The sequence below is a fragment of the Grus americana genome, chromosome 25 (assembly GCF_028858705.1).
Source record: "Grus americana isolate bGruAme1 chromosome 25, bGruAme1.mat, whole genome shotgun sequence".
Lineage (NCBI taxonomy): Eukaryota > Metazoa > Chordata > Aves > Gruiformes > Gruidae > Grus > Grus americana.
In genome coordinates this window covers 6,145,939-6,165,774 of record NC_072876.1, presented here as the reverse complement: position 1 = coordinate 6,165,774, position 19,836 = coordinate 6,145,939, and the positions used below count along the sequence as shown (strand labels likewise).

The 19,836-nt window shown below is 58.8% G+C and overlaps 1 protein-coding gene across 1 annotated transcript; it reads left to right on the top strand.

Moving 5' to 3' along the window:
- The first annotated feature begins 2,867 nt into the window (after positions 1–2,867).
- Positions 2,868–5,727, top strand: OPTC (opticin). The gene is made up of 6 exons (XM_054803944.1): positions 2,868–3,301; positions 3,722–3,857; positions 4,691–4,849; positions 4,952–5,154; positions 5,297–5,392; positions 5,517–5,727. The coding sequence occupies exons 1-6, from the start codon at positions 3,077–3,079 to the stop codon at positions 5,685–5,687; spliced, it is 990 nt and encodes a 329-aa protein (XP_054659919.1). The 5' UTR covers positions 2,868–3,076; the 3' UTR covers positions 5,688–5,727.
- The last annotated feature ends 14,109 nt before the right edge of the window (positions 5,728–19,836 follow it).

The following is a 19,836-nucleotide window of genomic DNA, read 5'->3' as shown; positions in this document are numbered from 1 at the left end:
GGGGGGGCTCGTTTCTTCTCTCTGCACACAGCCACCGAGCTGGGCTGGTGGCATGGGAAGCCCTCCCCTCTGCCGTGCGTGTCGTGGGGGAGCTGGAACCCCCTCTTTATTGGGGGCTGAGTGGGGCTGCCAGGGTGGGCATCAAAGGGGGCTCCCCAGCATGGTGAGTGCTGGTCGTCCTGGTGGTGGGAAGAAGGCGATGGGCCCACTGGGGAGAGGTGGTTTGGAACAGGGTGAGTTCCTGCTCAAATCAAGCCCCCTTGCAGCTGGTGACCCCCCACCCCACTTGTGGGTGCCTGAGCAGGGACCTCCCCTGCTGTGAGGGTTTGCACCGACCCTTCGGGCAACGCCATCCATGCAGGGTTTTGCTGCGGCCGCCGAGGTACAGCCACCGCTGGGGAGGAGGGAAGACGTGGGCAGGAGGATGGACACCGGCTGCTTCTCCAGGGGCTGCCCTGGGGACCCCCACCAGCCCCAGCCCAGGTTTTTGCTCTGAGCAGTTTGCACCATGCTGGGCTGCAGGGCAGGAGCTGTCCCCCCATGTCCCCCAGAGCTGGGGCAGAAGGTGCCATCCAAAGGCCGGGTCCCCTCCAGCTCCGCTGGACCGAAGCCCCTGCTCCCCAGGGGGGTAAAGACTCAGCCGCCGACCCTGGACGAGCACCTGCAGCCCCTCCGAGGAGCAGAGGCACCGGGTCAGCTGCAATGCCACCCCCCCAACTGCCACATCGCCTCCATCACTGTGGCTGCCGAGCCGCCTAATGAGGGGCTTAACGAAGATTAGCGGCGGCCCTTTGCTCTGCCCCGTGCAGAGCGGGGCTGGGGCTGCCCTGGCAGGGGGGATGCCGGGGGCGAGGGGGCTGCGGGTGCATGGACACGGCCTGTGCCCACTGATGGGGGGGCTGCCAGGGTGTCCCAGCAAGCACCGGCAGATGGGTGCGACGTCTCGGGTGGGTGAGCGCGTGGGCTGTGATCTGCCTGCGAGAGAGAGAAGAACATTTTTATGGCAGTGGGTGGCTGTGTGTGCACAAGGCTGCCCGGCGCTGCGATGAGCCCACGGGGCTGCCGTGCACACCCTGCCCATCCTGGGGTGTCCCAGCCCCACAGGACATGTCCCTGGCAATGACGTATCCCCCCCACCGAGGATGAAGCAGGGCCATGCCCCCCCGCCCCGAGCTGAGCCCTGCGTGGGGGTATCAGGCAGCCCCCCTGCCCCAGGGCATGTGGGTGCACACAGGGGGAGATGGGGGATGTCTCCCATCCTACCCTGGGGGAGGGGAGCAGCACTGCCCCCCCCCCATCCATACCAGCTCCCCCTTCCCAAACCGCCCCCATGTTTCCAAGGCGCTGAGCCCTGCGGCAGGCGAGTTGGGGTGGACAAGCCGAATACCGGCAGCCATCTGGCTGCTGGGGTGGGCCTGTGCAGATCCCCAAACCCTGGGGAGCGGCGGGTCCCCCCACACCCTCCCCAGGGCTGGGACGCTCACTGTGCCCCAAGGTCCCACCCAGTTGAAACCCAGATCAGCAAGGAGGGGGCTGCGCCTGGTGCTTTGTCATTCCTGCATCCCTGGGGACGGCCACAGTCGGGAGTCGCTCTCTGGCTTGGCAGGACCTGGGCTGGTGGGGCAGGGACGGAGCTGGCTCTGTCCCCTCTGCCCAGGGCGGTGTGTCCCCATCGCCCACGGGGACACCAGAGCAGGGAGCACAGCATGGTCCTCATCCCGTCCCATCCCGTCCCCCACAGCCCCAGACACAAACCTGGACTCACTCCCGGGCACAATATTAAGTCCCAGTGGGGGGCTGCTGGCTTGATTGGCCGCATCCTGCCTCTCCCCCGGCAGCGGCCATGCCAGGCCCCTCTGTGCAGCCCCCCCTCCTCTCCACGCATTAAAAGCCCAGCAGCCCTTGGTCGGTGCACCAGCCTGCGGGAGCGGAGCGGGTCTCTCCCACACCAAGGAGGAGGAGCAAGGGGGTACGTCCATGCCATTTTCTTTCTGCTCCTCCAGCATCGAGCAAAGCCTTGCTGGGCTGGGGTGAGCTATGGGGCTGGGGTGAGCTATGGGGCTGGGAGGGTTGGGGCCGGCGATGCATGCGGGTGACTCACTGCACGCATAAAGGTTTGATCTGTGGGGAACCGGCAGAAATTAGGGAGCAGCATCCTAAGTCCAGGGTGCAAAAACTCTGCGCTGGGTGGTTGCTTTTGCATTTGGTTTGGGAGAGACACGTGGGAGGCTGCTGGGTGCTGGGCCCCTCCGCCTGCTCTGCCGTGGGTGCAGACATGGGCACGCAGCCCGGTGGGTGGGCGATGCTGCAGCTCAGGGTGCACAGTGGGTGCTGGGGAACCATGCACAGGGGCCAGCTTCAGGTGGGAACGAGCTCCCTTTGAGAATGGACCCTGGTGGGTTTGGGTGGGGGCTGCCGGGCGCACCCTGCCTGGGGTGCGGAGCTGGGGGTGTCCCCGTGCAGGCAGCCCCTGTGCTCAGGGTCGAGCCCCCAGCACAGACTTGCCCAGGCTGCTGGAGACGGAGAAACAGCACCTCAGGGCTCTGGAGCTGGGTGGACTGAAGGGGAGAGGAGCAGAGTGCCAGGACTCCTGGGGTCATGTCTGCTTGTCTGCTGGGTTTATGTGGCCAGTGAGCAGCTTCACCCACCGCCTCGAGGGGCCAGAGCAGGACCTCGACCCCCCTCATCCCCGCCTGACCTCCTCACCGCCTCCTCGGGGCTGGGAAAACCGGGAAGCGATGGCAGCCCGGCACGGCCGCGGGGCCTCTCCTGCACAGCCGTCCAGCTGAGCGTGAAATGGGCTGAAAAGAAAAGGGATGGCGTCACGTTGCCAGGGGCGGAGGCCGTTTGTCCCCCGCGGTGGCCACAGTCCCCACCACGGCTGCAAAGCGGGGCTGGCTGCGGCCGGTGTGCTGGTCCTGCCTTCCCGTCCCGCTTTGCTTTCACTGCTTTGCAACCATTTCAGGGCACCCGGCCCCATCCTGACCGGCACTGCTGGCCCTACCAGAGCCCTGTGCCCCTGGGGACCGTGGTCCCCACCGCTGCCCTCGGAGCAGTGACCCCGGCCGGGTGCAGGATGCGGACCTTGGCCTGGCTGGGCATCGCCAGCCTGTGTCTGGGGGCAGCTTGGGCTGTCCCAGCCAAGGAGGAGAGGAGGAAGGTGGAGAAGCCAAAAGCCGATCTCGCGCTCTACGAAAACCTGGACTTGGACAACTACGACCTGACATTGGACAACTACGGCGAGATCCTTGACCTGAGCAACTACGAGGAGCTCTACGACTACGGTGACCTTGCTCCGAAGGTGAGTGGGACACAGGAGAGCACCCGGTGCATGGGGCAGGTCTTCCCTGGGAGCATCCCAAGAAACGGGCTTCAACAGATGGGGCACAGCTGGAGAACCAGCTTCTCGCGCAGAAGAGCCCTGGTGGCTCTTCCACCACTCTTGCTGCTGGCAGGAAAGGCTTTACCTGACTCCAACCTCCACGGGCTTCCTTGTCCCCTGCCAGCACCTGGCCAGAGCATCGCTGCAGGAAACCAGGACAAGAGGCTTCCTGCATCCCTCTGGGCAAACAGGGAGGGGGGTTTCTGAAACCCTGAGCTGGGAGAGCTCTTCAGGGAGGAGCTGACTTTCCAGTAAGACCTACCCAGTGCCCTCGATCCCCTTGACCAGTGCCTCCTGCCCTGGAGAGCAGCAGGAGGACTCGCTCGGCTGTGTTTGCAGATCGAGGTTGGCACCCTGGCTCCTCGCCCCAAGGACCCCGCGGCTCTCCCAAAGCTGGGCACCACGGCTGAACCCCCAAAGCTGCAGCCTCTGACCGCTGCCAGCCCTGTTCTTCCGGCACCCATCCCCGTGCAGGGTGAGTGCGGACCCCTGGGTGCAGCACCAAGGTGCAGCCAGCAGGATTTGGTTCCCATGGGATGCAGCTACATGTCCCAGGGGTGGCAGGGCTGGCACTCTGGAGAAAAGGGAGCAAATCCTCTTGCCACCAGCAGACAGCAGCAGTTATTTGCTCTGCCTGGGGTGTTGGGGGTGCGTCTTATCACACAGGCAGGAGGGCTCCAGCAAGACATTTCTGGGAAACAAGAGCTCCAGCAAAGCAGCAACACTTTAATGAGCAGAGGCATTGCGACAGTCGGACAGAGTAGCAATTAGATTAGTGACAATTAAAATCCTGTAGCGAGGGATAAATATCTTTATTCATTTTCTGTCACTCTGGACTGGGACAAATTAAGTAGGAGGCAGAGGGAAATTGTTGCCTTGCTGCTTTGAACTTCCCCGCTAATGGCTGCTGAGTCCTGCGGGTGCTGGGGGAGAGGAGAGGGAGCGTGCGCATGGGGGGGACACGGCTTTACCCCCTCCTGCCACCCCTGCCCAGCTTGCCGGGACCCTCACGCAGCCAAGACAGATGTTTTGCTGGATGCAAAACTGTTCTCTTTTGTTCCCTTTCCTTCTGTGGGAAAAAAAAATAAGGGGGCCAAGTGAGCCCTGGGTGTAACGCTGCTGTGTTTGGCAAACTTGCATCTCCCCCTCTCCCGCGGGAGGTATTTGGCCCTGAGCAGCTTCATTTATTAGCAGCTCTTTTGGCTGGGAGTTTCTGGCCCTTCCCTTGATGAGGTGCCCTGCATGCTGGGGTGCTTCGCGGGGGACGGGGGAGCCGTGCCGTGCCAAGGGCTGCCTCTGCACCCCCAGTCCTGCCCAGCTGCCAGCTCTGCCTGTGCATTGGCATCTCCGTCTACTGCGACGATGCCAACCTGGAGCACATCCCACTGCTGCCGCCGGAGACCACCTACCTCTACGCCCGCTTCAACCGCATCGGCGCCATCCGGGCCAGCGATTTCACGGGGCTGAGTACGTCGAGGCACGGGAAGCGCCAGGCTCTGCAGCGGGGCATGGGGGGAATAAGCAGTTCTGCGTAGGTCCCTGTTCATCTCCTCCCTCCTCTTCCTCCAGAGAAGCTGAAGCGAATAGACCTGACCAGCAATTTCATCTCCCGGGCGGACGCGGACGCCTTCCGCCTGCTCCCCAGCCTGCAGGAGCTCATCCTGCCTGAGAACAGGCTGACGGCGCTGCCCGAGCTGCCCCACAGCATCGTCCGGCTGGATGCCCGTCTCAACAGGATCCCCAGCACCGGCCTCCGGCCCGAAGCTTTCCGGGTGGGTGCTGCGGCTGCCGGCCCGGTGGATGAATCCAGACTGGTTTTAGCCCAAACCTGCCACACCAAGGGGTGATGGGGCTGATGCAGAGGCCGGAGCGGGGCTGGGAGCAGGGAGGTTCATCTCTCGCCTCTTCCCACAGGACTTGAAGCAGCTGCAGTTTCTCCATCTGTCCGATAACCAGCTGGAGTATATCCCAGCACCCCTGCCCGAGAGCCTGCGCTCCCTGCACCTCCAGGTGAGGTGAGCCTGGACACAGGCTTGTCTGTACCTGAGTCTGGCAGAGCCCACCACCACCTCCTCCTCCTCCTCTTCGTCCCCATCCCTTTGTATCTGATTTTGCCCTTTGCCTCCCTGGCCAGAACAACAACATCCAGACCATGCATGAGGACACGTTTTGTGACAGCCAAGACCACAGCCAGATCCGCAGGGCGCTGGAGGACATCCGCCTCGATGGCAACCCCATCAACCTCAGCCTCTTCCCCAATGCCTATTTCTGCCTGCCCCGCCTGCCCACGGGCCACTTCTTCTGAGCCCCACGGCCCCAACACTGGGAAACAATGGTGAGCATTCCCAGACCCACCGTGCCCCCACCCCAGACCCCCTCGGACCCTGCTGCCCCATGGAAAACATGGGGTTAAGGCAGATGCATTTAATCCCGGTGTGAGCTGAGCCTCCGTGTAGGGGTGAACTCAGTTCTGGGGCAAATGGGGCAGGGAGTGGGCAGCTTTAATAAAATGAAGACTTTAAAAATGCATTCAGTGTCTTATTCTCAACAGTGAGAGCAGCGGAAAGCCCTCGCCCAGCCCCAGCCCAGCAGCTGCTTTATGAACCATGCTGGTTTACAGAGACGGACGCTTCCCCACGTCCCACTTCTTCCTTGATTCCTTTCTGGGGCCTTGGGAAGACCCTTCTGCATCAGCTTTCAGGGTTTCCTGGCCAGGGACCGAGCGCTGCACTGCTCCAGAGAGGTGATGCTTTGGCCACATCAGGTTTGACCTGCGTGGTCAGGCTGTGCCCTCAGCCATCCCCAGGTCCATCAGGTGGGTCTCTGTGGCTCTGGAGGTGTGTTGTACCCCCAGATGTGAGCTGTGGCCACAGCTGGGCTATCCCTGCGTGCTCCCAGAGAGGATGCAATAGGAAACCTCAGCACAGGGCAGCTGGAGTCCTCCGTCACCTCACCCCAGACCTGCTGCAGCCGGGGGGTGCACACTGGGACCTGTCCTGGTGCCAAGCGGGGTCTCCAGCACGAGCTCTGCCCAGAGGGAGGGTGGCCCTGGGTTTGGGGGCTGCTTCAGCGGCAGAGGAAGGCTGGAGCAGCGCTGGAGCCTGCGAGCCGAATGGCCCCGGGTCCAGCAGGAAAGAGTCACTCAGAGGGAGTTAAAATATCTTGTATCATCCCAGCTTTCAACACCCAAAAAGAGCTGCCCAGTGGTGAGATATTTTAAATATAATGTATTCATCTTCTATATTTTTATACACATGTAACAAACACACATACCGTGAGAGGGATGACACATCCCTGGAGAATCCAAAATCCTGAACTGAAACCACTGAGCTCAGCCCACATCCTCCAGGCCCGGGGAGGCAAACTAAGGCGGCTGGAGGAAACCTTGCAAGAAGATCCAGCTTCTCATCTACAGGCACGCTGCAAATGCCGCCGGGCGCTCGTGCCTGCCAGCCTGCCTCATTGGCACAGCACGGGCACGGCGTGACAGTGGCACAGGGCGCACGTGTGCGCACCACCTCTCTCCCCTCACCTTTCTTTTCCATGCAGAACCCAACTCAGACATGGATTATGTTGATCCAAAAGCCAGGGCCGTTGGTAAATGGGAATTTGGAGCTGTTCCAGCCTTTCCTTTCAGGTTAGATCTAAAACATCAGGATTTATTACCAGTATTATCATTTCATCCTTGAAACAGCTGTATCTATCTATCTATCTGTCCCCTGTCTGTCTATCCCCATATGTCTCCTCCTTCCCCATCCACCCTTCTGACACCCTCACACCATCCTTTACTCCTTTACTCCCGGTGATCTCATCCGCTCCCATGGGATGAAGCACTGCTACAAGCCAGGCTGGGCTCCAGCGGGATGGAGTTGGCCAACTTTCCCCAACTGCGAGCCCCGGTCCTTCGCGTTCATCCCACTAGATGGCAAGGCAGAGTGTTTGGAAATGCCTGACCTTAACTTCGGACTGCAAACTCACTCCCTGCTGTTTACCTCCCTTCTGGGGTGGTTTTACCATCTCAGGGGCATGCCCACGCAGCTGGGGAATAGCCCAGGTGCTCGGTGTCGGCAGAGGAGGGATTAAAAGGAGCTGCAGAGGGGAGAAGGGTTTGCTTCATGTAGGAGGAGAGCAAGGTAGGTGGAGGGATGATTCTGGGGGCAAAGGGGCTGCTGGCTTTGCAGAAACCAAACTTTTCTAAGAGAAAAGCTCTGGGGGGGCTTTGCTGGGGGAGAGTTGAGATTCAGCGGTGCTGTCTTGGCTCGAGCGGCTCTCAGGTCCCCTCGCACCCCTGGGGAGGAGGGGGTGGGCTGGGGCAGCAGGTCCTTGTCCTCCCCAAAGCCCTGGAGGGGGCCAGGCTGGGGCTGTCTTTGGGAGGGGGCTGCTGGGGGCTCAGCCCCGCTGTTCTGCTGGTGCAGTTATTAACCGTGGGCTCACGTCCTTGCTGCTGCCAAGGTGGGGAAACAGAAACCAGTGCCTGTCTTTGCAGCATCACGTAGGGAACAGCAACCCCATTCTGCTGCTGGCCCTGCCACCCTTTCCCACCCTGAAGTGCCTCATCCCCCCCCCCCATGGGCATGGGCTGCCCCCAGGCTCTCCCCAAGCACCCCAGCAGGGCTGGATGAATCCTGCCCTGGAGCCAGCTGGAGTCTTCCCTGGGGCTGGAGGTGGCAGCGGGTGTTGGAGGGGCTCTGCTGAACCCCCCTGCCAGTGGGACAGTCCTGCTCCAGCTCAGCCTGGCTTAGTGTCTGAGCTCCCCCTCCATCACCCTCGCTGCCCCATGTCCCTTAGGCTGTGGCTGGGCAGCTGGGAGTCCTGGCTGCTCTCCATGCCCTGATGTCTGCAGCTCTACCCAGCTGATGCCTCGGCTTAGGATTCTCCAGAGGCGCAGGGTCACCGCCTGCCCTCAGGGACCTGTCTGCATTTTTAAAGCCATTTCTGTGGCGAAAGCTTTATAGGATTGCACAGCCTGTCCCATGCATATATGCATGGAAGGGGCTGTGCATCTCTGCTGAGATACACGTGCTGCTTCTGCCAGCCTGCCACGGGCAGCGCCTGAGCCCAGCTAACGGGGCCAGCAGACAGCAGAGGAGCAGACCCGCCGCAGGCACGCGGGGCCAGGCAGCAGCAGGGAGAGAAGAATTAGTGCAGGGCCCGTGTTAGAAGCCGTGAGCTGGAGCCGTGCAAAGGCAAAGCATCGCTCTGATCTTGGGAGCGTTTGCTGAGTAACAGCAGGAGCTGCGGGGCTTCAAAGTAATCTCTGATGGGGAACGGTGGCAGCCCCGTTGGTGGAGACCGTTAAATGATGTGGGATGGGGGGAGCACTGGGAGCAGCCCTGGTCGGAGGGGATGGATGAGACAAGAGGATGCTCTCAGACTGTTTTGTACGTGCAAGGAGCTGTGTCTCCCTTGGTACAGAGTGTGCAGGGGTGGACTTGGGGGAGCAGACTAACTCTGGGCACTAACCTCCCTCCCATCATCTTCTCTGGCCGGATCCGTGGCTGCCCTCTCCCCAGGCACACAGCAGGCTCTGCGGCAGCCAGGCAGAGGGCTCGCGTCCCGCCTGGCCCTCTCATTCCCCTCCATCCCTCCTCCCTCACCCAGAGAGCATCTCTGTGTGTAATTCATGCAGCTCTCCTCCCTCCGTCTCTCTGCTGCTCAAGGTCACCTTCCTTGCCTGGGCTGGATTTTCACATATTGATTGCTTGGCTCTAACAGCCAACATCTCAGCGAGCTCCCAATCTCACGCCAGCTCAGCATCTTGCTGCTCTCTGGGAGAAGCATCTCCATATGGGCCCCCCTCCTCCTCCTCCATCCTGCCCTCCCCTTCCACGTTCTCCTCCCAGCCCCGGCCATGCATCATTAACCAGCACCAAAACAGAGACGGGAAAGTCTTTGAGCCCTGGAGAGCAGCAGCCTTCTCCCTCCTCTGCCTCCTGGGGATCGTGGCATGAGCACGCTCCTTCCCTTGGGTTGATTTAGGAGGAGCTGGGACAGCACGTGGCATCTTTGCAGGGACTCAGCGTGCTGCTACGCCTGTCCATGAGCCATCTCCATCCTCTTCTGCTCAGGCTTCCTCCTGCAGGTCCTCATCCCCCTGTGGGAAATGAGCTCCTCTCCCATCACCATCCCATCCTTCTTCCTGCTCCCCCTTCCTCACCCAGATTTCTTCTCTGCTTTCCTCCCATCAGCATGACCAGGAGCTCCCTCTGCCATGCTGGGCCATGTCCCTTGGCCACCACCTGGGGACAGAGCCGTCCTTTTCTACCCTTTTGCGGCTCCTCTGCTGGTTGTGGGGGGGCAAGGTCAGGGACCTGAAATGGGAATTGGAGCAGCAGGAGGAGGGTGGAGGCTCTTTGGCAAGCTGGGAAGAGGCCACGGAGATAACACAGGTCCTCCTGCCCAAGACAGTGGCCATGTCTGTGCTAGCCTTGTCCCCAAGTCGTGCCCGGGACAGTCAACCAGTGGATTTATTGGCCAAGTGCAAAATCAATGGCAGGATGGAAAAAGGCCACTGAACTGTGGATGCTGACAAGCTCCTGGCCTCCTCCGGGCTAGAAATCACCCTTAAACGCTGCTGGGGAGGAAGCGCTGTGGCCCAGCTTGCTCAGCGAGTGAGGCACGGATGATAACAGCTTTATTTATAGCACTTAACTAGCTGTTGGCTCAAGGCACCGATTTGTGCTTAGTGTGCGATCGTTTAGGGCGGCTGTTTGTGCAGCTTATAGCTGGAGTTGCTCGCACAGTCCGGCTGAAACCCTCGGCAAGCTCCCACCACCCGGCATCGGGGCAGGACCTTGCCCAGGTCTGATGTATCCCACTCCTGTCTCCAGCCCAGGCAGCTGGTCCAGGACCAGGCTCGGCCGGACTGACCAGAAACTCATTTTCCTGCCTGTGTTTATACGGCATCGCATCTGGAGAAATCCCGATCGGTGACTTAGGGTCTGAGAGGTCGTACATCCCTAATGCTGATGGAGTAATTAACAGTGGCCACCCAGGGAGAGCTGTATTGCTGCTCAGTTTCCAGATCTGTCCTTTTTTTTTTTTTTTTTTTTTAGGGATCCCAGTGCTGGGATTCATTAGATGGGAGCTGTAAGGGTTCTGGAGATGAAAGTGCTGTTTATGAATTATCACTGGGGTGCAGACAGATGCCCAGGCCCCTTCAGGGAACCTCAACAATGGAAACAGAGGTGGGGGAAGAGGGGGAGAAAAACCTGCCTGGGCTTTTCCTCTCCCAATTTTGCACTTCACCACTGGAAAAAGGAGAAAGAAAAACATAGCAGAAGGAAGAGAAAGAAGAAAACACCTTATTTCCCTCTACACATCTCCCTCCCCCCAGACTGTGAATGTTTAGCATAAAAATAATTTGTAGAAAATCAGCCCCCTCCCTGCAGCCCATTGTGGGTCTCCTAAGGGCTGGGGGTGCCCGCAGCACCCCGGGGCTTTCCCGGCTCTCCTCTTCCACCCTGCTCCGGAGCAAGCGGCTCCGGGACTCCTTGCCATGAGCTGCTCCAGGATGGGAGATGCGACCAAGATACAGCTATTATTAGCAACGTTGCGTTAGGTCCTGTCAACAGGAGCCCTGACGCCTGGGAAAGGCTCTGCGACGGGAGGCACGTGTCCTCCGGGAGGGCCCCCCCCCCCGGCTTAACCCAATTCCTGCGGAGGGAAGAGCTCAGAGGGGGCTGGGGGTGATGGAGCCGAGGAGGGGGGAGTCTCTGCTAGAAGCACCTCGCCCGGGGAGATGCGGTTGGTCTGGAGGATGCTCGAGCCCATGGCGTGTGAGCTGATGTCCCTGTTGCAGCCAGGAGTGACAATGTCCTTGTTCCTCCTGGGGGGGGATGGTGAAAGCTGCTTGGTGTCTCCCCAAAATGGGGGGCATTTCCACCCCGATGCTGCTGCCAGCCCCAGGGCACCTGGCTCTTCCTCCCGAGCAGCCCTGGCCTGTTGCTGCAGAGGGAACAGTTTCTCCAGCATCCTTTCCAAGGTGACTCTGTTCCTGCACTGTCTCCCATGCGCTGGCTGAGCACGCCAAGCTGTCTGACCGGGGAGAAAGGATGAAATGGAGAAAAATGCTGCTAAGTATGGCTCTCCCATGCTGCGAGCCAGGCTTTTCCAGAGCTGCTGGGACAAGGACCAGCATCCTGCTGAGCATGTGGGTCTCCCCCATGGGGGATTCATTCCCCATTCTTGGCTTTAGATATTTTTTTTAATTGACCTGAAGCCAAATTATTTCAAGCATGAATTGGGTGGCCACATGTTGGTTTAGGGGTGATGCTCCCCTAAGGAAGAGCTTGGCGTGGCAGAAGCCGGCATGTTGGTGTGCCATGGACCCTGAGCAGGAGGAGGAGAGCCGAGCTTGGCATGCCTGATTGATCGCCGTCTTTTAAAATAACCAGCCTGGATCTTCCGTTTCTGTAGGATGTGGAAAACCTGGAGAGGGGGAAGAGAGAAACAGCTTTGAGAGAGCAAGTGCAAGTATTGCTAATTTATGATCAGAGAAATATATGTTTGAGTTTGAAGATTACAGGGAAAGGACCTGGTGTTCAGCGGATGATAAATCTGTTTTATCGGGGGGTTGTCAAAAGGCTTCCCCACAGGGCAAATTGCAGCAACGCAGAACATAATTACCCCAAATTCCAATTTGAGTAATTATTTCTACCTACCTGTCACTCCCCTGGTGCTTTCAGCTGGATGGAGAGGTTTTGCTTTTCCTCGCCTCTCTGCTTAAGAGCCAAAGCCATTGTGCAGCACCGCTGGGCTCTCTGAAGAGCTGGGCCAGCCCTGCCTGCGGGGATGCGCTTGCCTGCAAGGTTTGGGGCTCGCTGCCGTCCCACCCCAGCCCAGGAGCTGCCTTTTTCTGTGGCTGCTGGTGGGGGCTTTCTGCCACAGCACGTTTGCACCCAGGCAGGGAGGAGGCAGCAGATCAGGGTGGGGGGGGATTTGGGTGGCCGCTTCTCAGGATGTCTTTGCCCTTGCAGAGAGGACAGCACCCTCTCGGGTTGCGGGGACCCACGGGAGAGCCCCTGCGCAGGGCCAGGACATCGCCTTTTTTCCCTGTGTTTGTCCCTGGGGTGGTGACCCGTGGCTGGGGGGTTGGGGGGATGCTGGCTGCTGGGGGTGTCCACCCTGCGCCCGCTCTCCCTGTCCCCTCCCCGGGCTCCACGCCGTGGCAGTGAGGTAACGGAGGGTTTTACTGCAGTGGGCCGTGGATAGCTTTTCTAAGCATCGTCTCCTAACGCTTCCCCAAAGAGGCGGGCAGCCTACCTGGCGCATTAGGAATCAATGCACATCGCAAATGGATTGCCTGCGCTCTCTCCTCGCTGTCTCCATGCTTGCCCCCTCCCCAGCACGGCCGGGGCTGCACCGTGCCAGCTCTGCCCTCCCGGTGTCACCCAGGTGATGGGGGGGCACCAGGGATGGTTCCCCCCGGTGCAGAGCTGCAGCAGGCGGCTCCATCCCCACCCTGGTCCCACCAGGACGGACCATCAGCTCCAGGTGAAGCAGCCGGGCTGCAGCCCCTCGCCTTCTTCCCGGGGACTCGCAGCAGACAGGCGCTGCGGTTGGAGCGGGTGACAAGCGTCTGCGCGGGCCAGCCAAGCGGAGAGGGAAAAATGACCCCGGCGAGCGCAGGGATGGGCTCTGCATCTCAAGTGGCTCCCGGGGAGGTGCCAGACGGTCCCTCCTGTGAGGACCAGAGACTCCGTGGAGGGGCAAATACTGGTGGTGATGGCACAGCGAGTTCAACGGCAGAAGTATTTGGAAAAGCGGTTGCTCTGCCCGCAGCCCTGGGGGAACAGCCTGGGGGTGGGCTTTCCTCTTGTGGGAGTTTAGTCAACAGATTATTCTGATTTACCTCCTCGTTGGTAAGAGAAGAATCAGATCCTAAAAGGGGCTCTGTAACTTGCTGGTCACGCACCCCAACCTGCGACTGCTGGCCCTGGCCCCTCTCAGCCCAGCTCTGCGCTCGTGGCGGGGGGGGGAGGTCTCCGTAGGTGAGGGGAAACTGAGGCACAGAGTCAAAGGGGCATCTCCCAAGGACTTGGTGAGCCATGGGAGAGGACACCAGTCCCTTGCACGCCTCTGTGGCCTCAGTTTCCCCCTGCCCAGAATCACCCACAGTGAACCGTGGCTCAGCACAGGGGGTTGGGGATGCCGGGTCCTCTGTGGGAGGGGAACGGTGGGGGCTGCGGAGCAGGGATGGGGTAGCTTAGGTCAGGGCCCTTCTTGGCATCTTAAATGCTCTTTTGTCTGCTCAAACGCAAATTACACCACTTCCCCGAGAGCCTTCTGCCTGTGTCCAGACTGCCTTGTGCCTACTGAAGTGATGGAGGACACGTGCCGGTGGCTGGGGACAGAGGGACGCCCCGGATGGACGGACAGGGCTGCAGTGGGGCAGCTCTTAGGCAAGCAGGTGGGGAAGGAGATGCAGAGAGAGCTGGTCTCTGGCAGGTCATTAGGTGGCTTTGCCAAGAGGCTAATTAGGCTGGGAGGATTCCCGGGGTGGTGAAGCCGGGTTTGCTCTTCCCTGGCCGGCTGCTCCGCACGCCGCTGCCGGGACCGAGCGGGCAATGCCCAGACCTGGCGGGCGCTCACGTGGCTCCGCTGATAAAACTTGCATGAGGACATGCGCAAAAATCAATGGCTGTGCTTATGAATTAATGATCGCTGAGCAGATCGATGCAGCCTGCCCCGTGCATGCTGTATTGCTAATGAACACCAGCAGTGGGAGCGCGGGAAGGGCCAGCGACTTACTGCTGCAGCGCCTTCTGCATCTCTGTTTATTCATGGTTTAAATGTATTTATTTTGCATTTGCTCCCACAGCTACTTTCAGCAGAGAGCAGGTGATTTCCATGAGAGGGACCTGGCACGTGCATGCTGTGAGGAGGGGGCTGCTGCTTTTGGAAGAAGGGGGGGGGGTATTGGAAAGGATCGATGGCTCTCGGCTCCGTGCTGGAAGGGGTTGAATTGGAGGCAGGCTCTATAAATATGTATGTGGGTAATTTCTAATCGAACACCACAGCTCTCGGTGCTGGCATGTGTCACTCCCGTGGCATTATCTCTGCAATTAGAGCTTTTTCCCACAATTGCATAAGAACCTCTCAGTGACTCACTGGGTTTGGGGAGAGACAGGCGAACGGCGGCTCGGAGGCGGCCGGCTGCGCCTGTGCGCGTGTGAGGTGTGAAAATCAGCCGCTCAGGTGCTTCACGGTTTGCAACTCGCTCCCGAGGAAACCTTGCTCCCAGCCACCCGCCGCTCCGCTGCCGTCACTGCCAGCGCCCCGGTTTGGGGACGCTCGGCTGTCCCCCTGCCATTGAGCTCCCCGTCCACCCAGCATCGCCTTCTGCTGAGGGTTTATTTTTGTTGTTGTCATCATGGCTCTGTTTGCGCGTTGATGACCCTTTGGCACCAATAATAGCATGTTTTGGATCCCTGATTAAAACCGCCGTGGTGTCAGAGTCAATGAGCGCTGGCAGCCGAGACCATAATAAGTATAATAATCCCCATTAGGGTAACAAATGGGGGGGAGAGAGCGCAGGGCTGCTAATATGGTAACGCCATGAATCTGCTTCGATCGGCCGGAGCCGCTGCATCCTCCCCGCGAGGGGCAGGGACCACGGCGCGCTCATCGTTTGCCATCCCCGGCATCGGCAGAGCCCCCGCTTCTGGCTGCTGTAACGCCTTGTGTGCCCCAGCCTGGAAACTTGGCTTTGCACCGTTAATTATTGGGTCTTTGGAAATGTGTGTGACTGGTGTCCCCGGCGTGGGAGAGGGGCCAGGGCTCGGTGCGGCCAGGGGAATCGCTTATCCTGCCCCAAAGCTCAAAGACAATTTAAAGACTGAGATTATCGAGCAGGGGAAATTCCTGTTCTGACTGATCCTGCAGATTTGTCTTGCAGAGATCGAGTGTGGTGAGGGAAGGGAACGCCAGTGGCGTTGAAGTAGCTGCCCAGGAAAAAAAAAAAATAAAAATCAATACGTAATTGTGGCCCCATTGATCTGCGGCTTTGCCGCTGTGGCTTTCCGCTCCGCTTTGACAGCTTTCACAGTTGCAAATGAGAGAGTCCAGCTCTTGGGGTGTTAAATGATGCCAAACACTTTTCAGGTGAAAACTACAGAACTTTTCCTTAAATAAACCCAAAATAGAGTAGCAGCCACGGGGTTGGGCATGCTCTTTGCAGGAGGGGTGCTATTGCCTCCCTGCTGGGAGATGCTCCCTGCCACGGCCTCGCACCCCAAACGCTGCCGGCCAAGCCCCGCTGCAAGTCCGTGGCCACGGAAATGCCTCCAGCGATGGGAGACGGCTCGGGGGGCTGTGCAGGCTTTGGGGGCAATATCTAACCACGTGCCGTGGGAATGAGACCGGTCCCAGGCAGAACCGGTTGGTAATTTGTAGACAAATTTGTTTTTGCTTGAAAAATGGAGGTTTGTTGAAACCCGGCGTGTTTATAGAAAAACATCGGTTTCAACAGATTTCTGTTTCAACATGTTTTTTAGAAGAAAAAGGAAAGCTTTCCAAATTGTCAAAAGACCCCAGTTGAACACTTTCTCGGCAGAGCATAATCCATTTCTCAGCTCCAAATTACTTTTCATTTTGCAATGTAAGTGACTGTGTTGCAAAATCCCCTTTTGAAAGGGGGCTGAAATCCTACTGAAATGGTTGGGGAGGATCTCGGCGACAGACTGGGATTAACTCGTTCCGGCCTGGGGTCTGGATTTTCAAGCAATGCCCTTTTTCCTTTCTTTTCAGTGATGTTTTTTCATCCTGCTGCAGGATGGTTAATACCAGCAGTTCCTTCCTGGTGTAGAAATTGCTTCATCTACAGGCACCAAATATTACGGGCTGGCAGGGGACCCTCTGTGGGGGTAGAATAGCTCTCTTTTGTGCTGGTTTTCTCTGCGTTCCCCTACTTCTGCAGCATTTTTCTGGCCTCAGTCAGGGAGAGGATGCTGGTGGATGGTCTGGTCCCCTGCAGGCATTGCTCGCACACAGATGGGCGATGCTTTGTGGCCAGGCTGCTGGAAGATCGTGTCGTCGCACTGATCCAGCAGTAATTCCCTTCAGCAAAGCACGGGATGAGAACTCCGATAGAGACCACCTCCATCCATAAGTCTGCGTCTTACCCGAGCCGTTGCAATTGCAGGTTGGAAATCCAGCCTCCGGCGCAGGGAGCCCAGGGCACGCCGAGACCACCGGCACCGCGGTGACTTTCCTTGGGAGCCTTGCTGGAGCCAAGAGCAACGCTCTCTGCTTGCTGGGGAAGTGGGGATGCCTCATCAGTATGCACAACAGAATAAAATATGCAAAGGCGAGATTTATTCTGTTTAATAAACTGGCATCTCCATAGAGTTTGCGCTCTCCTAATCAAATTAGTAACTTAATTCCAGGTTTTAGTTTTGCTATGGATGAGGTGGGGCCCCAACCCTCAGGCTGCGTCCGGCTGAGAGAGATGCTGGGGCAGGGCAAGGGCTCCCCAAACTTGCAGTGGGATGCAGCCAGAGCCACAGGGATACAGGAGGATCTGGAGAAATCTCTGGTTTGGGTCTGGACCCAAAGAATTCTTCAAAAGCATCTCCCCTCCTCCCCTGCACAAGCTTTTCCAGGCACAAGAGGGGTTTGGGTTTGGGAAGAGGGGGCAGAGGTGGGCCTGGGAGCCCCCAGACCCCGATGGGCTCCTGCTGGCTGTTGCATTAATGGCTCAACTCGACTTAGTGAAATAGTGGTCGCGTTGGTGAGTGGCCAAAATCTGACCTGCTTTTCTCTTTGCTATATCTTCCTGCAGATCTCGTGCAAGTCTTTAATCAAATGTTTCAGTGCCTCTGTAGAGCTGGAAAGGATTCGGTCAATGTGGCTGGGTGGTTTGCAAACTTCTTCAGGCTCCGAGGTGTGCTCCAAGCTTTCCTTCTTTTCAAGAAAAAAGGGAATCGAAGCCAGCAGCCAGGCTCAGGGGTGTTTGAGCAGTGCAGGGATTCACAGCAAAGCCCGGCGGCACGGGGAAGGGGGCATCACCTCGTTGCTGAGCCTGGTGGCACTCGGAGCCTGCAAGGGCGTGCGGGCACAGCTGGGCCCTTTGTACTGACCTAGCACCAGGTTGTGGTGTCCACGTGGAGCTCAGCAGCTTTGGGTCTGACGCCTCCCTTGCAATCAAATGGAAACCTGAAATTATAAGCAGCCCATAAATGCATCTGTCAGGGAATCGGCGATGGGTTGGCAGTGGGATATCCAGTTCCCAGCCGGGAAGGTTTGAGGAGGGTGGAGGGATGCAGGGAAGAGCCAGGAGCTATTTCAGCTCCCTGTGCCACCCCCTTCCTCCTGCTGCTCCAACTCGAGTGCTAACAAATGCTTTACGGGGAGCTGTGCCAGCGATGCTGGGAGCACGCAGCACGAGAGCAGATCGTCGCCCTGCCCTGCACAGGGAAATCCCTTTGATGCTAAAGTGGCTGCAGGGGGAAGGAAGAGGAGTGGGCACAAACGCATCCTGCTCGGAGCGACGGGCTGGTTCATTGAGCAGAGCCCTGGCAGGCTCCGCCACGTCCTTCTGCTGCTTTTCAGCGATAGCTGTTGGATTTGATAATTGCAGCAGGCTGGCTTTCTGCCTCCTCGCTGGAAAAGCGCTGTCTCGCTCCGTGCCTCCGCGCACCCACAGCGAGATGGGTCTCCTGCGCTGGGGGAGGCTGGTTGATGCATCCCTACCCTCAGGGGCAGGGAGGGGACTGTTGTTGGTGGATAAACTCCGGAGTGGGGCAAAGATGCTCAGCGCTTGGGATGCAGCTGGAAGAAGGGGCAGAGTCTGTTGTGAACAAAACCCAGGGTTTTACAAGCATCCTGTTGTGCTCCCTGTTTTCCCCTTCCTCCTGTCTTTGCCGAGCAAGAGGAAGTGCTGGCAGCCTGACAGGGCTCGAGTGGCCTCTGGTAGTTGCTGGGGTATTTTCCGGCAACAGGGAGGGTCTGAGTGGTGATGCTGAGGCCGTTCAGTGTTGTCATCTGTGACGCAGACGTGTTCCCATCCCCTGGGTCTCCATATAACAGCTTGTGCCAGCTCCTGCCGTCGCAACAGTCTCTGTCTCCGCAAGCGCAGGCACCTGGGGCAGGAGCGTCTGTGCCTGCAGTGGGAAGCTGGCCACGACCCCCGGCTGCCCTGGGAAGGGCTGCGGTCCTGTCCTGGGGATGGGAATACCTGCCTGGCCCCAAAGGGCTCAGAGGAGGATGTGCTGGCTCTACCTTCCCCCTTAGACACCCCTCTGCCAGCATGAAGTGAGATGCTGAGAGCGGGTCAGTGCCGACGCAAAGCTTGCCTCTCCCTGGGGTTGCCTGCCCTGCCTGCAGCCTGCCCTGCCTGCAGCCCCGGGGTGGAGGCAAGGGAGGAATCTGCGGGAGCGGAAAGACCAGAGCGTGTCACCTTTCCCAAATCATCCTGGGAAATCCAGGGGAAGAAACGTGGAGCCGGGGTTAAAACCCTGGACCAGACCTCAGCAGACAGAGGATCTGCTCCAGCTCCGACAGCCCACGCTGCGACTCGAGACAAATCCCGTCATCTCCCCTGCCCTAAGTCCTCCCGTCACCCTTGCACGCGAGTGTGTCCATGCATGAGCAAGCACCCGGGGACACCCACAACTGCTTCCTGGCATTTTAGCGTGGGACCGACTCTCCGGGGACGGACCCAGGCCCCGCCTGGCAGAGCATCCCTGCTGCCAGCCCCAAACGCCGGCGCAGGTTTTTGCTGGGCAGGGCAATGGTTCTGCCACAGCCGGTGGGATGCTGCTCCCCGCCTCGGGGGCTCTTTCCTCCTCTCTCGGGCTCTTCTCTCTCCCACGTATCTCCCAAACCCACTGAGATGAATCCCCATCACATCTTGGTCCTCATCGTTTCTTGAGCCCAGGATGCTGCCAGGGGTTTCCCCAGAGACCTTGCTCCTGCCTTTCCCCCGCAGCCTCCCTGCAAAAACGCTCTCCTAAGAACTCTGGAATAAAAAAAGAAAGAAGAAACAGCCCCCTTGTTCTGCTGCGATGAACTGGCTCTTTTTCCAGTCACAAGGGCGAGCTGAAGCAAAACTTTCCATACTGAGCAGGAACAGAAAGAGAGAGGGAGAAGTAACAAACCCTCCTTTAAAAAAAAAAAACAAAAACCAAAAAAAACCAAACCACAAAAACCCAACCAAAAAACCCCAACAAAACACAAAAGCCAGCAAACCCGGGTGCTGTCTTTCCCCCATCTCCCTCCTTTTTGGAACAAGCCAGCGAGTTTGCAGAAGTGCGTTTTAAGCAGGAGCAGATGCCGGCGTTCCTCGGGCCGGGAGGGGCGAGCCAAGCCCAGGAGGGACGCGGAGATAGAAAACAGATTGCAGCAAATATTTGTGTATTTAATTGCTGCACGGGACGGTGGCGCGAGGGGCGCAGAGAGTCAGCTCTTGTGTGTTCGGTGCCTCGAAATATGGCGTTTGAGGGGTTTTATTG